Here is a 20,000-nt window from a genome sequence, read left to right as displayed (position 1 = left end):
TCACTTCAGGTAAATCTCATATAAAAGTAAAGGGGCTGCTCATCGGGAATTTTGAAAAGAACCCCTAAGAGGTACAAAGATCCTGTTTAGTGGGCGTGGCATAATTTTTTTTTTTTTAACCCTAAGAGGTACCAAATTATGGGTTTTAATTAGATAAAATGAAAATTAGCTAATTGCCAAATATCTCCTGTCATAATTAGTCGGCCCAATACCCTAAAAGGTACCGCTAAAGCTCCTGATGTGGACCTTTTGAGGCCGAACACCCTAAGAGGTACCAACGCTAGAACGCTAGAACTCCAAGAACGGGTAGGGGTAGGATTAGGGGTAGGGTTAGTGGTGGGGTTAGGGGTAGGGTTAGTAGTAGGGTTAGTGGTAGGGTCCTTTGTCTTAGCTGTATTTTTCGCTGCATTCGAGGTGCGCCGATTCCTTAATTTGGCTATTTTGGCTCTATATAGCCGTATTGACTTTCCACTGGCAGCAAATGACAAGAAGATGAACAGACCTATGAAACATGCACAAATTTCATCAGTAAATGCAGTTTTTGAACGAAATGCTAAGAATTTTTTAAATTTTCTTTGAAACCTTAGCCTTCTAGATATAACAGTACACATTTCGGATTTAGGCGGATTTCAATAAGCGTCACGTGTCAATAAGCGTCACGTGTCTCCTTGCTCTTCTTGCCAACTTCAACATCACTCGTTTCTCAGAATACAGGCAATTTACGTCACAAAGTGTCACCCAAATGCAGCTCTTTAATTAAGTAAAGTTTAACTGCTGCATTTACCCAAAGCTAAAAATAATGATAACCTTTACGCTTACCTTCTTGTTGAAAATAGGTAGCAAATGTTTAGACTTAAAGGGACACTTTGTGTTGGATGTCAAAATTGGCAGTGCATCTAATCATAGTTAATCTAGAGACTGGTTGTGAAACCCTGGGAATTTCAAAAGCAGGAACAATACAGTCGCAATTAGATGTTGAACCGACCGTGACCCTGCACAATATTTTGGTTTTGGTTCGCAAGTTAATTTCGAATAAATTAGTCGAAGCTTTTGATTGGTTATCCTGCCGAAAAAAGCGTGTTTTTGTCGGGTTTTGTGCCGGGTCAAGGCCAAAAAAGCGAACAAAAACATGAAACAAACAGACTTGTTGAGTTTCATAACCAGCCTACATCTATTAACTATGGTGGAGTTGAGCCGGGTATCTAGCGCAAAGTGGGATGGCTAAAACCCTAAAGCTCAGATATTGAAGTTCGTCTGAGCTCACTGCTTAGAACTTTGGGATGGTATGTAGCCACCTTACTCTCTTATTGAACTTTTGATTGGTCTGACAAGCGAAGGTACACTATTTACTTCTCAAAATCTTAGAAGAAGACTCAACCCACGCTACGCTTCACGGTGTAAGCACTGGTTATTGATAACAAAGATGATGATGTTCATGATGGCCATTACGATGATAATAATGATGACACTTTTGAAGCGTGGACAGAACGGCTTGTCATATGAAACTTTCAGTAAGATCAAGTCATTCCAAATGAGTATCCTTTAAGCATTCGTATATGTGACCATATCATACAAAGAAAAGGTTGTCTGAGATTCGTATTGAAAAACAACGATAATTCTTACAGTCTTGTTCACTTCGTACAATTACAGGCGAACTATCCTGTAACCGGGTGGGTACAAACTGTTTTAAATTGAGTCTAAACAGAAAATGAATGGTTCATTGTCATATGCTCACGTTGTCATCAAAACCTAAAATTTGGTGATTTCACGATGTTGTTTTTTGGAGTTCGGCTGCGGGTGCAGCACGATTGTTTTCCTTTCTTAAGCAATAAAATTTTTGCTTTGTGCCGTTGCCGTAGCCGCCTTCTTTGCTTAATTAAACTCCCTTTTGAACGTTCCAACTGAAAAGCCAGCTTGAAAAACTATAGATTCTAAGTAGCCCTTTAAGACCTCGAATTTCATTGAACCAGCATCGGACAAAGCTCTAATTATGGTTTGGGTTTGAACATCACTGTTCTGTCGTGCACTTTTGTGCCCCATTGTTTCCTGAACCAAAACCGAGAATCGTTGTAAGAGCTGCATGAGTCCTGACACAAAGACTAAGCTGAAATCATAACTACGGCAAATCAGAGATAAAAAAAATCGTGCAAAAATGAAGAAAATAAAACAAAGAAAGAGCATAATACCTTGAAGGCTGTTCAGAATAACATACGGGTACCACAAAAATGACAAGGCCTTAACGTTAGCAACGATTCCAAGAATCCATGTCACCCCCATGACTGACGCCATTTTGACAAAAACCAAGGCTACCCCGGTGCTATGCTGCTTATTGGTAACCTTCTGCGTTCTCTGGAAAAAAAAATCGTCATTGATAATGTTGGAATGGCACCAAGCAAGGAAGACTTAACCGTTACACAAAGTGTGCCCCTTTTGCATGCAAAACTGTGCCTGGTTTAAGAGGCATTTGTCAATGGTTGCGATACCTTCTCGTAAAAGCTAGTTCTTGCTCTCTTGCAGTAAGGAACATAGACTTCCGGTCTGTATAGCAGCAGTCCTTTTATTATTCACTGGTGTGTCGCATTTTGAAAATCAGTCGGCTACTCAGCCGTCAAACAATTAATTGATTGGTAATGATTGGCTTGAGACTAAGGGTTCCCGTCCATCTGTCAGTTTCAGCCTTGCAGTACAAGACCCGTTGATGTGTGGTTAGGCAGCAATCATCCGTTAGTCGAGGAGAGGGTGTTCACTTACTTGGCGAGTGTGGCGGACTGCCATCCTCAATCACTCAGTCAGTAGCTATTTTATTTATTCAGTACATCGTTTCGAATGCTATTATATCAAAATCTGATAAATGCATATCTAATAGCTTTGTCGACGTACCTTCCTAGTCTTTACAATGTGCAACACGGTATGCACCAATGCAAATGCATTGAAGAGCATTATCAATGCAACTGGCGCAACAAAGAAATAAAGAACTGCTTCGGGCTTCGATATGAAACAGTAAGCCTCTCCCTCTCCTGTTAATCAATGGAAGAAATTAAAATAATAAAGCATCAGGGGCACCCAGCTATCGTCTTCGGTTAACTATCTGTTTGGGAGAGCCAAACTGGTCTAAGAATTTCTGTTCTACATTGCCAAACAGCACTAATATAGATTTCTTTACTAAAATACCACCTAAAACATACGCAACCAGGGAATTAAAAGCAGTCCCTTACGTTTTCGGATGGGATTCATATTTTTGCAATTTTTGGCACTTAAAAAGGTCACCTACAGTTTAATTTGAGATGAGCAAATCGGGTTCGATTGGAAGTTCTTAGAAGGCCAATTTCAGCTAGCAATTTCTGAAATGAAGATATCAACAGTATATCATTCCCTAAATTTTCGGACACTTCAAATTTCAGCTAAGATTTCCAAACAGATCTAATTCTTCTGGGACATAAAAGCAACTCTTTAGACAGCCTTTATAAATTACAAGAAACCTAGAAATTTCTTTCAAAGGTTTTTTAAATTTGCTCGTTGGGTACCCTTGGAATAATTATCGCAGTTGCGATCAAAGTCGGCAGTTGAAAGGAAGCACGGGAAAAAAATCCGTTGGTTCTTGACTTTTTCCAGGGATAAAAAACGTAATGGAGTAAAGATTTTATTTTAACTCGATGGTTACTAGAACGTGAAACTTGTGGGGTCGTGTTAAAAATACAGAGTAAAGAAAGATAAATTGAATCGAATAAAATAATATACTTATGTACAATCTAAACCGTTACTGTATCAGAATAAATTAAAGGTAAAATAGACCTAAATAGATGACTTCCGAAAGCTGAATAATTTGAAAGTGCCTGTTTTCGCCACGCATTTTGAGAACTTCTTTGCATTGCCCCTGTTGGAATTAAAGGGCTGGTGTTCCATTAGCTTCAAGTTGACGTTGTTGCAAACTGTTCAGCCTATTAAATATCTATGTTGTTGGTAACTTAAATTACAGACATTTTTTTCGCCAAGATTAATAATAATAATAATAATAATAATAATAATAATAATAATAGTACTACTACTACTACTACTACTCACTACAACAACTACTACCACTACCACTACTACTACTACTACTACTACTACTACTACTACTACTACTACTACTACTACTACTACTACTACTTATAATAATAATAATAATAATTGCAACTTTATTTACGTGTCAATGGATTTAGCACAAGAGCTTTAACTGGGGACACAAACAAAAGTAAATCAAATCAAATCAAATCTTGGGTAATGTGAAGATGGAAAAAAACGGAGTCAGACCCGGAGAAAAATGCTCTCGGAGCAGAAAAAATAACCAACAAACTCAACCCACATCAGCTCAGTATGACTGGGAATCAAACCCGGGCCACATTGATGGGAGGCGTGCACTTTCACCACTGCGCCACCCCTGCTGTTAAGAATCTCACTTGGTCGTAGGCAAACAAGTTGGCTATTTACAAGTGCAGCCGAGAAGTTGAACCAGGGACAACCAGGATCATTGAAATATTCGACGAGTGGTCAGAGCGGGGCTTGAACCCGGGATCTCCGGATCTCAAGGCAAGCACCCTAACCCCTGGACAGCACTGTCTCCTAACGCAAATAGCAAGCAGGAGCAACTAAAAGCTTTACAAAATGAACTGCTCTGCCGTGACACAGTCATTTTAAATTCATATTGAGACAGCAGACCTACCGTATCCAATGAATCCTTTGCTGAGAATTTGGTCAATGATCACAAAGATGGACACGGCAATAGCAGGAACTCCCCATCCGAACAAACAGTATCTCATTAAACGTTTATTCTGGTTTCCTTGACTATTCGATCCATGTCCGCCGTCTAGGTTAAAGAAGAATTCGATTTATAATAATAATCAATGGTAATAATAATAATAATAATAATAATAATAATAATAATAATAGTAATAATAATAATAATAATAATAATTAATAATAATAATAACAATAATAATAGTAATAATTTAAAACTTTATTTATTTCAAATTATCAGTAAAAATACACACACTGAAAAAACCAAATAAAGAACTCTAAAACAAGTATTAGGCTTATAGAGATACAAATACTAATAGTAATTCTAATAATAGCAATAATAGTTATTTATAAAAAAAAAATTTCGTTTCCTATAAACATGTGTATAATAATAATAATAATAATAATAATAATAATAATAATAATAATAACAATAATAATAATATAATACATGAAAAAATTACGCTTTTCCTATTGGCTAAGGACAGTGCAGTTCAGGTGTAACACCAGTGCAAAAAAGTTTAATACCGGTGCAAAAAAGTGTAATACCATTGCAAATTACGCATGGAAATTTTGGATTATGATTGTCTAATAAACAATAGGGTTTGGTCAGAACAAATCAACTTTTTTGTTTTCAAATCAAGCATGCGGCCTGGATGGGCAATTCATGGCGCAATTTTTACCTGATTGCGTGATACGCGTGCGTTTGCTCTGCTTAGCTATCTCGACACTCACTTTTTTCATGTTTATTATTATTAAGTAATCGTATGATTTTTGTCATGCTATTTGGAATGAAAAAGCACTTGTAAATTTTATCAAAGACGAAGAAAATTGCTCCAGCCCGTAGGGCTTGTTCAATTTGTAATTGTTTTCAAACACTACAAATTCAACTCGCCCTACGGGCTCGTGCTATTTTCTTCGTCTTAAAAGAAATTTATTCTTGCTTATTGATTCCAAATTGCACTCGAAATCATGTGACTGCCCATACGACTACTAACAAAAATCACTTTCTTTAAGTCTTAAGGTTCTTTAGCCGAGCACGAGTGCTCTGCTAATTAACTAACTTAAGGAATCTAGCGTGTTTCATGCTCCTTTTCGGCCTATGTTCGGAAGGCGTGTAATTAGATTTGACCGCAGGCGCCCCCAGCAATGCATAACTATTATGTAGTAAGAGAGCTCAATGGTGAAAAGAGAACAGTTAAAACTCAAGTTAAGTTGAAAAACTGAATGTTTTTCTCTCGCAATAAACTTTCCCTACCTCAAATATCTTGTTTGCTTTTGTTTTGTGTCCATTCATTAGCCATTGTTGATATAGTGAAATCAGTACTCGTTTATACACTATAAACGAGTACTGATTTCACCATATCAGCGATGGCTAATGAATCGACACAAAACAAAAGTCATCAACATACTTGAAGTAGGGAAAGTTTATTGCGAGAGGAAGACATTCAGATTTTCAACTTAACTTGAGTTTTAACTGTTTTCATCATTAAACTCTCTTACTACATAATAGTTATGCATTGCAAAATCGCGTTGTGAGCTTGGGGTGCCTGTGATTTGACAAGCATCAAGAAGTGTCCAGTTGCTCCCCTCCCAAACTCTCGTTCGCGTGCGGGAATACATGACAATCAACGTCACATAGTGTCCCTCAAACTTCAGTCCTCAGAGTTACATTAGCTATAACCAGAAAATAACGCTAACTGCCTTTACCCCTATCTCATTGTTGGAAATAGATAGCAAATGTTGAGACTTTAACATGGACACTTCGTGTTGGAAATCGAATTACGTGCATTTCTGGACAGAAGTTTTGACGTACTCTTATAAGCTTACCCGAGGAAGTAAATGTCTTGTGCACATCACATGCCATAGCATTCATCCACGTGAAAGAGCACAAGAAAAAGTAATGAAGAAGAACGGCAATGACCTGGCATTGCTTACGACTCGAAGTCTTCATTGCTGAGAGAGAGACGCCTTGATACAGCAGCAAAGATAGCGACAAGTTGATAATGATCCTTCCAGGCAAGTTGCGCAGTTCAGAAAATAGAGTGTAAGTCGCCAACAGAAGAAGTAGGGAAGCCATTGACGTTATGCAGCCAGCTGAAGTCAATATTTGGAGAGATGTTGGCGTTGTTTTAGTGAGGTAGCCTGCGCTTGGCTGTTCGGAAAACACTGTCGCATTTCTTGAAAAGTTGACGCAAAGTAGCAAAATTTTCCTGCGAATTGTGTACCACGTTTTCCCGTACATCTTGTTGTGAGGTTTAATGTAAACAGTACCATTAGGTCGTTGTTCATAATCGCTTTGGTTGAAAGGTACGAAAGTGCAGTTTAAATTCAACAGCAATCTTGTTTCGTTTGATATGAAATCAACGGGTAATGTTTTTTCACTCGGGGAAATGGGCGTGTCAGTTTGTGGTGGGTGTAAACTGACGGTGCTTTTACATTTTCCAACGTATGGGTCGTACAATTCGTTAGCAGCACAGTACCAAACGTGGTTTATATCTTGCTCGAAATGCATTTTTCTGTCTTTGACTGTAACCCTTTTGTCGAAGGAGGAAGTAAAATCAAACAGGATAGTCAGGGACGGTAAAGGGAACATATCACCAGGTGGTTTTGGGGGTAAATCAATCTTCAAATAGCTTGGCTGAAATCCGTTACACAATGCGCATTGCAGATTTCGAAATCTTATTGTTTTCTTGTTTGTGATTAAACAAACAGGAAAAGCATATCCCAGGCACTGTGATTGGCAATACGATCCATTTTTCTCCCGACCAATCCCGGAACAGTCTTCAAAACGAGGGATAAATTGCCTCAAGTATTGCCCCCAAGGTTTTATGATTTTTACTGAACAGTTGGCATTCGCGAAGCGCATAAAATCACTAAGATTGAACGCCGTTGTATTAAACCATTCACTACAATCCGCTTCGAGTTTCCAGTAGGTTGTATTTACTGCGCCATTGCACCTTGCACAAAAAACATTTCTGTAAGTAATGCGCTTCTCGTGATCAAACACGGGCCAGTCGTTAAACAGATCACTTTGGTCTTCATTCTGACATTTAGTGCGCACAATCTCATCTTTCCAGTTCCTTGGGCATGTGCTTCGGACTGCAAAACCATCATACTCTGGACTGTATTGGCTTACGACAGGGCGGCATATTTCATGTTGGCTTAGTGGGTTTCCTCGAGGGTTGACTCGTTTTCTGCACCTGTAAATGATAACGATAGTGATAATAACCACTTGATTAAAGTTCAATTATAACATAACAGAAGGAAAGCGCACGTTTTAATTGGTCAATGACCGTATAAAATTTGCCCATGGGTAAATGGTAATGCCGTGCGCCTGGAAAAATGCTACTAGCATTACAGGCTGTCTTAGACCAGGTTAATTCCTGGTGCCTTAGTAACTGATTGATTTTACATGAAGGTAAATCCCCTTCATAGGTCCTTTGAAACATCTGAAGTGTGGCGAGGACACCATTTGGTATGTGTCTTCCACCAATTGCCTTGGGGTTACAATTGATGACAAACTCTCATGGTCTCAACATATTGCATTGGCTCGATATGCATTTAATGCCAAAGTCAAAATGTTGAGACGTATAAATTTTCTATCTACACCTAATGTATCTTGGAGACTTTTTACTATAAGATAGTAATTCCAAGTGTTCTATATGGAATTGTGATCTGGGGGTCTGGACCCAAGCTTAAAGATCTAGAAATGATTCACATTAGAGCTGCCAGGCTGATTCACAAGTTACCAAATAGTTTAAGGATAGTGATATAGTTACTTTCTAAGGTTGGCTGGATGCCTCTAGAGTATTTTTATAAGTCCCGCATCTTAACTATTACATATAATGCTTATTATAATTTAGGGTTACGGGAAATTAATTCTTTGGTAACCAAAAACTCTAACAGATATAACTTAAGGAAATCCTTGAATGTTGTACTCAATAGGCCCAAAACTGAATTGGGTCGTAGGTCTTTTGTTCATAGATCTGCTATAGCATTGAATGCACTACCACATAATCTTAAAGATTCTCCAAATTCATCTATCTTTAAACATAACTTAAAACAATCCAAGCAAACTATCATGAATATTAATTTCGGGAAGGGAGGTAACGTTATACATAACATGAAACCAGGTTTTCACTATTACTAAAAATTTTTATTGGTTTACTCAATTAATTTAAATTATAAATTGTATCATATTTGTATTTTATATAATTTTAGATTTAATTAGTTTAGGCAGGTCCACATCAGCTGTAAAGTTGCGAAAATTTTTAACCTGCGTTATCAAATAAAGTTATGTATGTATGTATGTACTCGCCTCAAACTCCAGTAAAGACTGGCCACACTACTCAAGAAAATGCCGAAATTTCTTGGCAGCTTTATGAAAAGACTTTTAACCCGCTAGCCGGTATTTTACTCGAACCATCGGCAAAGCGATTTGCAAGCCTAAGTGAAAGCCAACTCGACCAGTTAGAGACTGAGAGGCATTCAAATGATGTTACAAACTGTCACAAGTTGTTTTGGTTATGTTATAAAACAAGCAGAAAACGGTTCAGCTTGTACTATCGAATTACAGTTCGCGTAAGCCCTCAGGAAGCTACCTTCCACTTGGCTATCACCTCGTGCGACTCTTACGCTTATTTCCTGCTGAGCAATTACCATTGGATCAATTACCATTATAAATAGGAGAATATAGAAGCAGGAGCCGATACACCATTGAATAATTGTGAATTGTTTTGTACTGTTTCAGCTAGTCAAACCAGGGCTCTTAATCTACAGTGAAAAGTTTGACTGTATGAAAGATATGTTCATGTGCATAAATTAATGCTCACCGAAGACAATGACACAAAAAAAAATCAAGTGATCCTGCTGGACAATTTGAGCAATTGGCCCTTTTCGACACCTGAACAATAGGCCAGTTTCGTATTCTCACGGGTAGACTGGATCTAGCATGAAATGGAGGCTTATCCGGGCAAATTAATTTGCATTTGAAAACATTTGCCCGCATTAGCCTCCATTTGATGCTAGATCCAGTCTAGCCGTGAGAATTCGAAAATGGTCTACTCCAACACGATCTCTTCCTCAAATGAAGTATTATCCTCCATTTTGACCACTCTGTCCCAGGACTTGTGGTAGCAAATAAAAAGAAAAAAGTAAAAGCAGCCCCTGGACAGGATTTGAACCCGGAGTCGAAGGAACTGTTTTTATCCACTTAACCACTAAAGATCAATTGACTAGAAAATGTGCCGATTATTTACCAAAACTAATTAGTATATATATAAAATCATTGCTTGATAATGGTTAAGTCTAAAGCTTGATTTTAAAATGGTTAGCTTTCTCTTGAAGTTTGGTAACCGACATTTTTCACTGTGTAAGCTTGCTTCTTAGCGGGTGTTAATACACGTTTACAGCGACACTTTTGGAAGAACAAATTATTGACATTAATTAAAAATATCATCCTCGCAGTTAGTGATGTGGTAGTCTAGTGGTTAGGTAAAGGGGTTATTAATTACACGTTCCCAGGTTCGAGTTCTGCGAGTCCAGACATTAAGGTTCCACTTTTAAAAGAAATATGTTCATTTCCCATGATCCCTATCAAGCTTTCAATGTTTAAAATGAACGATAATACTTCATTTGGAAGAAAGTTACAATGAAGAATAATCCTTCAATTGAGGGAGAGACTTGGTTGTCTATTCAAGTGGCTTCAACGGGATTCGAACCCCGTTGAAGTCCTGAAAATTTCAGGCTTCTCTACGCAATTGCAAAAATTGCGCTCATAACTGCGAAGATCATAGCTTCACTTGATTAGTAACTTTGAACTGACGTTAAAGAAATACCTATCATAAAATTAGCCTACTGTTGATCCGCACTTAACGCCCAAAACTCGTAGTCGTTCCTAACAAGAACTTGGACCCTCTATCGAGTTCTGAAACGTCAGTTTCCGTCTCCTCCTCATCAGAGCTACTGTCATATTCAGTCACCTCATCGTCAGCATTGTCTGGCCAGAAGCCGAAATTCTGGGGTCCTAGAGTTTTCTGGAGTCCGATTGCTGTGAAGGTCAAAGATGTGCTACAGCGGCTATCATTTAGAAGCACCTCTCAACGACTTTTTTTCGAAATGTTTCCATGACGGTACTCCATGAATTTGCATGGCAACATTTGATTTACGTCATGAAAAAAAATTGTCGTTGAGGGGCGCTAGTTAGTTTACCGATAACCGCTGTAGTCTAATCTAGTTCTAAGGTCAGGCAGAAAAAAAATGAAACCGACCACCAAGTTAATTTCCGCGATCCGCACTTCAAAACAAACAAAATCCATAATCCACGCTGAAGTATTAAAGAAATCCGTGATCCGCTGAGCGTTCAAAATTCGCCAATCCGCAAAATGTGTCCTAAATCCGAGTATTTTTTTTTAGCCAAATCCGCCGATCCGCGAACCTAATCACTTCCCTCTTAAAGAGTTGTAAGTTATGCGCTTCAAGGTCATGTACATTCTGATAGATTATATAGGTTACTAGATTATACAGGTTATAAAGACAATCGCTTAAAATTCTTTACTTACAATTTGTTGAAATCAAAGCAGCAGTCGCCATATTCGTCACAAAATTTATCGCAGAAACATCGTAATGACTCCGAGCCGTCCTTCGGAACATCCGAAGCGTTTCTCTCGTCCACACCGCACCTATTGCTGCAACTGTATCTCTTCAAGTTTCTTCTCCAATAAAAATTACCTTCTTGAAAGTTACGGATTTCTTCAGTCCAGTTTGTTCCCTGCAGATCTACGCAGATGCAAATAATCATGTAAGACTCAGAACTGAATAAACGGTAAGGAAAAACATGTCGGTGGACGAAAACAAGAGATCTCTCATCAGCTTCTTTTGTTCGTCTACTAGCAATTGTCATAATTATTATCTGTGTCTCGAGATTTGTTGCAAACCGTCTATTGAGAACAAAAAGAGAGGCACTATTGTAAGTTCAGAGGATATATAAACAATAGCCCCCATTTGCATGGCGCGAAAATATGCTCGGATATTTGTCCGCGGACATTATCTGTTCCAAGAAGCGAACAGTTTTCAGAGAGCGAAGCTCGAGGAAAACTGTGAGTTTCGAATTCCCGCAAGATTACTCCCGGAACACCGACATGGCAGCCGTTTCTTTGTTTTGGAACACCAGCATGGCCGCTGTGACGTCACTTGATAACGCTCTATTGTTAATAGTGGTATGCGATGCTGATGGTCTGTTATGTTACTCCGAGGACTGCTTTAGGCTTGTATGCGTGCGCCTGTGGTTAAATTCTCCTGTAGGGAAGTATTTGCAGAAGTACGGCGTTCTTTAGAAAGCGCTCTATTCTCGATCCTAAGCCGTTACACCGGTAAAGGTCTCCACTCTTGTAATCAGAAGATTCTTTTGTGAGGACAGAACGTAGCACATCAAACTAGAATTAAGGGTATTTGGAGGACGCCAGAAACTGACGAAGAATTTTCAAGTATTATCTCCAAAGAGCCACACCGTTCATACCACTTTTAATTCTGGAATGATTATACACACTTTCAATGCCAAACGAGTAATTAATCGCCAAATTCCTACAATAACGGAAAATAATACTTTTAGATCGGCGTTCTCGTCGCCGTCGTCTTCGTCCTTGGTTAAGCTCCAATTAATGTGTCAAGCGGAACCTCATTGGCTGTCCAAACAAAGAATTATTTTACCTTAGTGCTTGAAACCATAAAAAATAATCATTTTTAAATAGAAATCTTCTCCACTGTTATCAAGTTGTTTATCAGCGTTGGGGGGCTGTTGGTGAAGCTTGATGTTAGTGAGACGAAGACGGCTACGAGAATGAGATGAAACAATAGGACCAACGGACAAGAACAAAAGCTCTGGCTCGGGTTGCTGGAAGAACGGTTAGCGCTAGGCTCGATTTCCAGCCGTATTGTGAGTGCAGTTGTCCTCCTCCCAACTACGGCTGGATCACTGGTCCGTAGGGCTTGTCCGTGACGTCACATCCGCTCTTTATGCAAATTAAATTGTCGCACCCGAGCAGCGCGAGGAAAAAATGGCGGAGGTTGTGACTCCAAAAAACACCTGTTCGGTCCTCTTTCTCTTCACGTCAAATGTGCTGTATGTGGTAGTTTTCTGGATGACCCAAGAAAGAGGGTAAAACTGAAAAAAGACCTTGCTTTAAAGCTGCCGGAAATCGTTGCTAGCGTGAACCTGGACCCGGAATAGGTTAACTTTGACTGTATTCATGATATGGAAACTTGAGGCCCAAAATATATTTTGTCGTGTATAAATCTTTACAGTAACAAACGACAATAAAAACATTCAAATCAATGAGCCTTTTATTTCCAACCAGCAAACGTGACAAAACAATTACTGTAGTAACTTAACATTGTGTAACATTGTGGCAGGCAATCAGAACTTGCCCCTGATGAAACCCACATTTAATATCCAGTGTTTTCTGAATTGGAGATTAAATTTCAAAGCGGACGTTGGAATCAGCTACGACAGATATTTCATAACAAATAATGGCTTACCAGTGTTGGATACAGTGGGCTTTATCAATGGCAATCAGACAAGCCTTTCGCTATAACTAGCACTTGTCAACATTGCTCGCCATCGGCTACTTCCCAAAAACGACTCCGGAGACCCAAACACGACCTGACATAAACCGGCCTCAATCCTTTTTTGATATATTGTCATTCTGCTCCTCGCCAATAAATGCTGCTTTTATACCGATTGAGGTGAGGAACCTGACTTGGTCCTGCATGAGTGAGTTTAACGAAGATATGACCAAAGCACAACTAGAATGGACTGGCTTCCGCAGCTCATCGACGATGAGCGGAAAAAACTGAAAAATCAAGGATTTCCCTGAGCCTGTAGGCTGTAACACTAGAACATCTTTCCCTTGAAACAAATTAATAATGGCTTCCAGTTGTGTTTCTCTAAATTTCTCGATATGAAACCGCTCTAACAAACACTTTTACAGAAGAAGAAAACTCAGGGGCACTAATATCCGCCATGTTGGATAGACGAGTGACAGAATTGGCCAATCACAGGGAAGCCTGCTCGATTTGAGCAGGCTTGGCTGTGATTGGTCACAAAATACAATGTGTAGACCAGTGATCCAGCCGTGGTGTGGGGCGAGGAACTCGGGCTCACAAAACGGCTGGAAATCGAGCCTAGGTTAGCGCTAACCAGCGTTAAATACCATGCCGGGAAGCCTATAGGTTTTGATACCTCTTGTCCAACAGTTAGCGCTAACCTGAGGCTTCGAGGAACCGGCCCCTGCACGCCCTGCACGTGCGACTAGTCTTGTGTAAATTTGTATGCCGTTCTCGCTCTGACAACGAAGTGAAATGACCACATTTGAGATGATGGAAAAAAGGTGAGCTCCTGACAATAAATTTTAAGTTTCCTCCCTAAATATCCACACTGCCTTTCTCACCTATTTTATTCCTGTAATGTTGATACACACACTTCCCATTCATAGCGAATTGACGTAAATGGGAAATTATTACAATAACGGGAAATAATATTCTTAGACAACGTTCTCATGGGTCACCTCGCAGCTCTTACAAGGTCTCACCTGATTGGAGACCACCCTTGAGGTTTAACAAAAGAACAAATAACAGAAACAATGGACCCTAAGCCTAAAACAAAAGGGTTAGGTTCTAGGCCTAGGGTCCATTGTTTCTGTTATTTGTTCTTTTGTTAAACTTCAAGGGTAGTCTCCAATCAGGTGAGACCTTGTAGGAGCTGCGAGGCTACCGGTTCTCATAGCCGACGTCATCGTCCTTGCTTGAGATCCCTATTAAACTCGAACACGAGCTATAAATGGCGTGGTAACACAAGCACATGCAGATGTTTATTAATCAACAGTGCATGCATGCAGAGCTCTGCGATAATTTATGCAATAAAAACCCTAAAAAGCAACGTGTCCGTTATAAGGTTTTAAGATTTCTCATCCTGTAGATTTTATTTTATTTTATTAGCTTTGCCCTGAAGAAATAAGAAAAAAATAAATTGAAGATATACAAATACTGAAAATACAAAGATAACAACACACCAATAGTAACTTAAATTGGGCAGGGACACCGCAACAGCTAGAGCCAATTACTGCGGACTTTAAGATATAAGATGCGGTCGTCAACAAGAACGCCACAAAACAACAATAAAAAGAGGAAAAGATTCAACATAATTGTGCGGCACGCATTCTCCACATATGTTTGCGGTGCTCTTCACAACAACAACGTGAAATCACCGAATTTGAGGTTTTGATGACAACGCGAGCTTACAATTTTAAATCTTCCATTCTCTATCTTTAATCTGAAACTTTTCATACCGTTTTATTTTTAGGATAGTTCACCCACATTGAACGACGCGAACGAGATGGAATAATCGCGAAAGACTTATTATAAGATGCTGGAAATTTCTATATTGAGGTGCAGTTTTCGTCGACGTCGCCGTCGTAGATCTTAAAGTAGGAACCTTAAGATCTACAACGGCGACGTCAACGAAAACGTCGTTAAAAAATTACAACTTTGCATTTTCCAAAATTTTTCGTCATTAGTGCTGTTCGTGGAACTTCTATAAACTACCCGAACTATTCAGGAACTGAAGTGGGAAGAACGGTGTGGAAACCAGGCAAAAAGAACAAAAAAATCGTGGCTATGTGCTCACGTTGTCCTCAGAGCTTGAGATGTGGTCATTTTGCGTCGTAGAATTGCAGAGAACTGAAAAGAAATGTACAAACTTTCGCACCGCACATTCAGACCGATTGTTTCGCTTATTAATATCTATCATTTGGTGGCGTTATCGCTGACGTAGAATCTTGAGGTCCCTAGTCCCTTACGTGAAGCCCTTCCAGCGGGGTGTTTTTTCCCTTGTTCCCTTTAAATATTTCCTTGTGTTCCCTTGTTCCCCAAAGTACTTTCCAACTTGTTCCCAGCTTTTTGATCCCCTGTTCCCTAAAATATTTGTTCCCCTGTTCCCAGTTCAAATTTGTCCTAATTAGCAATGTTCCCTTGTTCCCCCAAACCCCTGGAAGGGCCTTTGATATCGTTTAGCTGTTTCGTCTCTGTGTTGCTGTTTGTTAATCGCCATCTTGATACTTCGTCGTGCTTGAATGAACTCGAATAAAAGCAGAGACAGAAGCGACTCCTTTGATAATAGTGCTTCTCATGTTTGAGAGCAAAATAGACTCTGGCAATCACTAGAGACTATTCTTTTCGGGTTCTAATTTAGTGGAAGACAAGAACGAAGCTAGAAAGGAATATATACATAGAGTCAGTTAAGTAGATCCCTTGAGCCAACAACGTATCACCCCCAGGAGGATCGCAAATGGATTCACAGTCCAAGTTGAGGAGAAATTGAGAGAAAGTTACGGGAAACTCAACACTGGACAACTTCTGGGAAAAACTGTAATTGCCCTGAGCGGGATTTAAACCCACGTCCCCGTGATCACTAGTCGGGTGTGATGACCACTACTCTATCAGGACAACCATGCTGGCAACATGGCTCATTGATCACCTAATGTGTCGCATTTACGTGGGACTCCCTAAGGGCCAGTTTTTCTATGTGATAACGCTCGATCAACATGTGATTCACATGCGGACAAGGGTAATTAATGTAAAGAGTCAGTTAAGTAGATCCCTTGTGCCAACAACGTATCACCCCCAGGAGGATCGCAAATGGATTCACAGTCCAAGTTGAGGGAACAATAGTAAATAAACAAAATCACGACTCCAATAATACCATCTAATATCAGTTAATTCGAACGATCTCGAAGCATTCCTCTTGTTCTTTCTCTTGAGCTCTTTCTCGTCGATATGCGGCTGCTTTTTCCTCAGTAGCCACGAGTCTAAATCTTCATAATCACAGGTAAGTGACTCAGAATATTTTTTTGAAGTCAAACGATAATTCTGAAGTCGATAAATCATGATCGATAGAAGACGAAGCTTCGCTTTCTGACATGTTTTCCATTGTTTACGAAGTAGCAGTGAGCGATATGTTGAGTAAGTGACGTCATAATTCCTCGCTCCAGGCTTTCTCGAATAAGTATGCAGGCGACATACCGATAATGCCGGATGCTATGAAAAACAAGTATTTCGAAGTAATAACATTGAAATGTTGGTGAAAGTAAGTTAAATTCATTATGTGAAAAGCTTATGCAACATTTTGGCGGCGTTTCCTCGAGAATTTGAGACTTTTTAAAAAATCGTGTGTTAATGAAAGATGGGATGCAATTACATAAAAGTATAGAGTCTTAAAATGAGGAACTGACATTAAGCAATAATATTAGAGATCTAATTCTTGTTAAAAATAAGAATACTGTATACTGTGTACAGTATGCTGTATTCTGTTCACTAATGTTCTAGTGAACATTATATATTCGCAACCTATTTTTAGGTATTTTTGCTGTTGTATTACTTGTAAAGATGTATTTTAGTTCATTAATTGATAAATTATTGGTAACTTAGATATTAAAACTGTTACTTTTAAGTAACAGTTTTAGTAACGTAGGCGTGACAATAGTGTTATCTTAAAAGATAACACTATTGCCACGCCTACTTTATTATGATGTAGGCGTGACAATTGTGTTATCTTAAGTAACAGTTTTAATACCTAAGTTACCAACGTCATTGCTTAAAAGAGGAAAAATAATCGTGCTGCACGTGTGAACCAGGGGCGACGGAGCGTATTTTGTACTTGGGGGGGGGGGAGGGGGGGGGATAATAAGCAAGCGCCGGAGACGGTAACTTGTTGGTCGTTCTTCGCCATAAATTTTGAAATCTTGATGCTCAGAAATGCTACTTTCAGCATTCTCGACGAGATATCAAAAACATAAACGTGCATCAACCGAGAAATGACAGATATTTTACTCCTTTTTTTTTTTCTTTTAGCACAACTCTTTTGCAGTAATCCGCATAACAACACGTGCATGAAATCACGAAATTTTAGCTTTTGATGATAACTTTAGCATGTGAATGTAAACCTGTCATTCGATATTATTACTCTGAAATCGCTGGTACCAATCATAAACTTTGCCCACATTGTACGACACGAACGAGTTATTTCTACGGATGAGTTATTTCAAGTGGATGCATATTTCTAAAAAGTGGTTTAGTCGTTTTTTCCTTTGTTCAGGAATGAAATTCGAATTTTTATTGTTAACTGAAAAGAAATAACAATCATCTGACTGACGCTCACAATAATCCAATTCTTTAATATCTAGTATCAGTTAATTCGACCAATCGCGAAGCATTCCTCCTCTTCTTCTGCTTAAGCTCTTTCCTGTCGATATGCGGCTGCTTTTTCCTCTGTAGCCACGAGTCTCAATCTTCATAATCACAGGTAAGTGACTCAGAATTTTTTCGAAGTCAAACGATAATTCCGAAGTCGATAAATCATGATCGATAGAAGACGAAGCTTCGCTTTCTGACATGTTTTCCATTGTTTACGAAGTAGCAGTGAGCGATATGTTGAGTAAGTGACGTCATAAGTTCTCGCTCCAGGCTTTCTCGAATAAGTATGCAGGCGACATACCGATAATGGTGGATGCTATGAAAAACAAGTATTTCGACGTAATGACATTGAAATGTTGGTGAAAGTAAGTTAAATTCATTATGTGAAAAGCTTATGCAACATTTTGGCGGCGTTTCCTCGAGGATTTGAGACTTTTTAAAAAATCGTGTTTTTTCGTCAGAGTACCCCTTTAAAGTTATCAGATAAGAAAAGTATTATACCCTCCATAGACGGGGTGCAGTTCCATCCTATTGAAGTCATGAGAAAGGATCTGATAGTCTCTTTAGTTGGCACTGTGTCACTCGCTTCATCGGGGAGTCCACCAACGGGTAGAGGACTCGGAAGTAGCACGGGGATTGATGGGGAAGGTTTTGGGGGCCACGATGCAGATGCCGTGGCAACAATATTTCCTATAATGAAGTTGAAATGTTAAAAAAAAGTTAGAAAGAGAACGTCACCATAAATGATTATAGCTTTTACTGATTGCAACCTCTTTTATGGGCGTGATCAATTTTTATTCAATAAGACGCCGCATCTTCTTATTCACGGTTTATTCATTTATTAAAATTTACCTGGGCTTTGAGCTTGGGCTGGTCCACAGATTTTAATTCCACAAAAGGTCGCAACAAGTGATACAACTGCTGGGGCGACACAGCGATGAATGTACATCATTTTGTATGCACCTGTGTTCTTGCAAATGGCGAATAGTCAAAATGGATTTATCTTCAAAGTCCTGTCCTGGTACAAGATTAGTTTAAAATTAGTCCCACCCCTAATTCGTAGCTGACGTTCGTATTTGAAAGATGGGATGCAATTACATGAAAGTATAGAGTCTTAAAATCAGGAACTGACATTAAGCAATAATATTAGAGATCCAATTCTTTCACAATAATTAAACGTTCTTCGCTTCTTGCCATTACTATTGTTGCAATATAAGTTTGATAACTCACAGCAGCTGAAGGATACACTGATATCTCCGAGAAACATTAAAATATTAATTAAGCAGCCCAATACACCACACCATGATGATGCTTTGTTCCTTTCATTCAATAAAAGATGAAATGAATTACAATCGTTTGCAAGGTTTCTGATCACATCAATATGGCTGGTGGGTTAACTTATGAAATTTACCACATAAAAAAGCGGTGATAAAACTCACCTGCTCAGTCCATATTTTATAAGGACTGAGACCAACCCACGCATGCAGTGCAATGATTGGTTGCGTGCTTCAGAGTGCAACCAATCGCAGCCAGGAATCACTTAACGCAAGTGATCACAATAGGAAAGCAGAGAGCTAAAAATAAGGAAATAAATGCTGACGTCATTGTTCCAATGAACTTATTTTGGGGCGGGGCGGTCGGGATTTGGCTGTGCATAGGTAAGATCCTTTTTGGCAGCTCAAGTAAGATTCGAACTCGGTATCTCCTCATTCAGAGGCTGTCGCGGTGACCTCTAACCCACAAACCATGGTGCGACAGATTAACTGGGAAATATGTAATGAAGAATTGTGTGCGTGACCGGAAACGAGTTTTTGTGTTTTCGTTGCACGCAATGCTATATCCGGTCATCGTATGACTCGGTAACACATTTCTCCTGGTATTGTTGAGAAAAAATATGAAATATTTTAAAATAACATCGTAGAAACTTGTAAAGCATCTGTTTATTGGTTTTGATTGGAGTGCACAGTCTTAAATAT

The 20,000-nt window shown here is 39.1% G+C and overlaps 1 protein-coding gene, 1 long non-coding RNA gene and 1 pseudogene across 2 annotated transcripts; 1 reads left to right on the top strand and 2 right to left on the bottom strand.

Annotated features, from left to right (window-relative positions):
* Nucleotides 1–906: 906 nt before the first annotated feature.
* Nucleotides 907–11,578, bottom strand: LOC137994335 (uncharacterized). Its single transcript, XM_068839914.1, has 6 exons — nt 11,340–11,578; nt 6,607–7,979; nt 4,703–4,846; nt 2,881–3,017; nt 2,187–2,349; nt 907–932 (listed from the first exon to the last, which is right to left on the bottom strand). Exons 1-6 carry the CDS (start codon nt 11,576–11,578, stop codon nt 907–909), a joined length of 2,082 nt encoding a protein of 693 aa, XP_068696015.1.
* Nucleotides 8,211–8,929, top strand: LOC137998111 (uncharacterized; annotated as a pseudogene).
* Nucleotides 11,579–18,510: 6,932 nt separating the features above from the next.
* On the bottom strand, nt 18,511–19,392 carry LOC137998112 (uncharacterized). The gene is made up of 3 exons (XR_011122687.1): nt 19,255–19,392; nt 18,877–19,042; nt 18,511–18,714 (listed from the first exon to the last, which is right to left on the bottom strand). It is a non-coding gene; the product is annotated as an uncharacterized lncRNA (long non-coding RNA).
* Between the last annotated feature and the right edge of the window lie 608 nt (nt 19,393–20,000).

Source organism: Montipora foliosa, chromosome 3, assembly GCF_036669935.1.
Source record: "Montipora foliosa isolate CH-2021 chromosome 3, ASM3666993v2, whole genome shotgun sequence".
In the NCBI taxonomy this organism is placed as follows: domain Eukaryota; kingdom Metazoa; phylum Cnidaria; class Anthozoa; order Scleractinia; family Acroporidae; genus Montipora; species Montipora foliosa.
The sequence above is the reverse complement of the archived record's forward strand: the minus strand, read 5'-3'. Positions and strand labels throughout refer to the sequence as shown.